Consider the following 2,501-nt stretch of genomic DNA (forward strand, 5'->3'; position numbering starts at 1 on the left):
CAAACTGATTGTCGGCCGTTTGGTGTAGTGTTCAGAACGGACTACTATGCCGAGAGGTCCCGGGTTCGATTGTCGGCCGGGCAGAAATTGAAATGATGAATTTTAATTTCTGTGATGGGTCTGGGTGTTACCTATGTATGTATTTACAAAAAAAAAGTATTTATGTATGTTTATATCCGTTGACAAGCCCATAGTACAAGCTTTGCTTAGTTTGGGACTAGAAGCGTAGTGTAAAATATCCAAAGATATTTATTTATATGTAGGTAGGTACACTAAGGTAAGTACACTACGTCGTATTGTAGTATGGTCAGGATCAAGGTGTAGTTAATCTTGTAGCCGACGTATGACACTGTTAGGGCACTTGTAAACGGTTAGCGGTGAGCAAAGCCACTACATATCCTAACTGGCCTACACAAACATACGAGTACACAAGTAGCTTAGTTTACACCTTGGTAAACACATCTTAAACCCAAGGAGTAAGACATATCACTCTACGTAAATAGAAATCTACGTATAAATAAACAGGCTAAATAAAACCGTTTAAAAATGAAAGTTGGTGGCAGTAGGTATACTAGGACTTCTTTCACTAAAAAGTAGAAAAAAAATAAAATTACTTATTTATTAGGCAGAATTAATAATACAATATACCATGATTGAAGTCGGTGCCAAGATTATGAAACGTTAAATAAAAAAAAAATCAACACAAAAATTTAATTATATGGTTTTTGTTTAGGGCAAAAACTAGATAAATGGATCATAATATCATGGCCAATGGTCAGGGCCAATTAGTTCTTAATAACTATAATGCGATGCAACTCTTAAGGCGATTAGAGTCCTCAATGACCTTGGGCGTTTGACCTTCACGCCGCGAGCAACACCCGCGTACCCCGCACCAAAAACTCCGATTTGACACCGATCAAAAATACACGGGCATAGGTAGATACAGAATAGAAGCTCTTTCTTCATACATTACTGCCTATTATTTTAAACTTAACTTGATGAACCTTGATGTCGGTGTCATTTAACTCAGGCGTAAAGGTATTTAATAAAAATAACAAAATCCATGAACATTTTGTACGGGATAAAATTTTATTTTATTTTTCGTAAATTTTCTAATGCTTTTNCATTGATCTAATCGGACCCCTGCCACCATCCCAAGGTTATCGCTACTGCCTTACAATTGTCGACCGTTTCACGCGCTGGCCTGAGGCAATACCGTTGCAGGACATAACGGCAGAGACTGTAGCAAGAGCCCTTGTTCAAGGCTGGATAGCTCGCTTCGGTTGTCCTACTGAAATCGTCACAGACAGAGGCCGACAATTTGAATCCACGCTCTTTAACCGCTTAGCCGAGCTGGCAGGATTCCAACGCCGCCGTACCACTGCCTATCACCCGGCCTGCAATGGGCTAGTCGAGAGATTCCATCGACAGTTGAAGGCCGCTATTACCTGTCACGCCAATAGTAACTGGGTGGAGTCCCTCCCGCTGGTGCTGCTAGGTATACGGGCTACACACAAAGAAGACCTCCATGCATCGCCAGCCGAGCTAGTTTATGGCGAGACCCTACGCCTACCAGGAGAATTTTTCGAGCACCAAACTGACAATGTACCGGACTTGACCGATTTCACCCATAGAATACGTCAGTTCGCACGCAACTTGCTCCCAGCTCCTGCTTCCCGACACATAGCCAAATACCCAGTCTTTGTATTCAAAGACCTGGCTACTTGCAAATACGTATTTCTTAGGGACAATACACCTCACGGATCATTCCAACCGGCTTATACTGGCCCCCATGAAGTACTAGAGCGAGGAGATAAGATTTTTAAAATCATCGTGAATGGGAAACCAGCGACCGTCTCTATTGATCGGGTCAAACCCACATATTCACTTCGCGAGACACACCCCGAGACCAAGACATCCCCAGATTATCAAGGGCTAAAAACCACTCCTGAAACCGAACAAGATAATAATATTAGAACTACACGGTCAGGACGTAAAGTACGTTTCCCAGATTATTATCGCCCGTAACCCGGTCTCTGGAGGGGGGTGATGTGGCGTTNGCTAATGTTTTTAATAATTTTAATACGAGTGTTAGTTGTAATATTGTAGACGGATAAACTTCATTCTTAATTATATTAATCTACGTACGATAGAGTGAGACCGACAAAAGAAAAATAAATAAAAACGTCTTAGCCATTTCGCCGCCGAACCCAAGAAATAAATTCCCTTGAAAATGCTTAGGATGTCATGAAACGAATACACAGGTAGGAAATAAATACGAAGGTAATCTTGCTGTAAAACGTTTTCAATGAGTAAATTTGTATTTTAATCTGGGCGCGAGATGGGGACTGGGAAAGGTATTAGAGTGAGGTCTTATTGCTTGCGTAAGCGTTTTTTGTCCTGCTCACACTTGGTGAGCTCGTCCAGGTGAAAAGAGACGGGTTGATAATCTTTAAAGGCATTATGGCGACTGTAATGTGTATTCGGCACATCAAAGTGGA

General features: G+C 41.6%; 1 protein-coding gene across 1 annotated transcript; it reads left to right on the plus strand.

Moving 5' to 3' along the window:
• Nucleotides 1-1,159: 1,159 nt before the first annotated feature.
• On the plus strand, nt 1,160-2,028 carry LOC114359942 (uncharacterized protein K02A2.6; the record flags this gene model as incomplete). Its single annotated transcript, XM_028314482.1, has 1 exon — nt 1,160-2,028. A coding segment is annotated over one exon (869 nt), but the record flags the coding sequence as incomplete, so codon positions are not given.
• Between the last annotated feature and the right edge of the window lie 473 nt (nt 2,029-2,501).

This window comes from Ostrinia furnacalis, unplaced genomic scaffold, assembly GCF_004193835.3.
Source record: "Ostrinia furnacalis isolate ACB-3 unplaced genomic scaffold, ASM419383v2 OfSCF4695, whole genome shotgun sequence".
NCBI classification, from domain to species: Eukaryota; Metazoa; Arthropoda; class Insecta; order Lepidoptera; family Crambidae; genus Ostrinia; species Ostrinia furnacalis.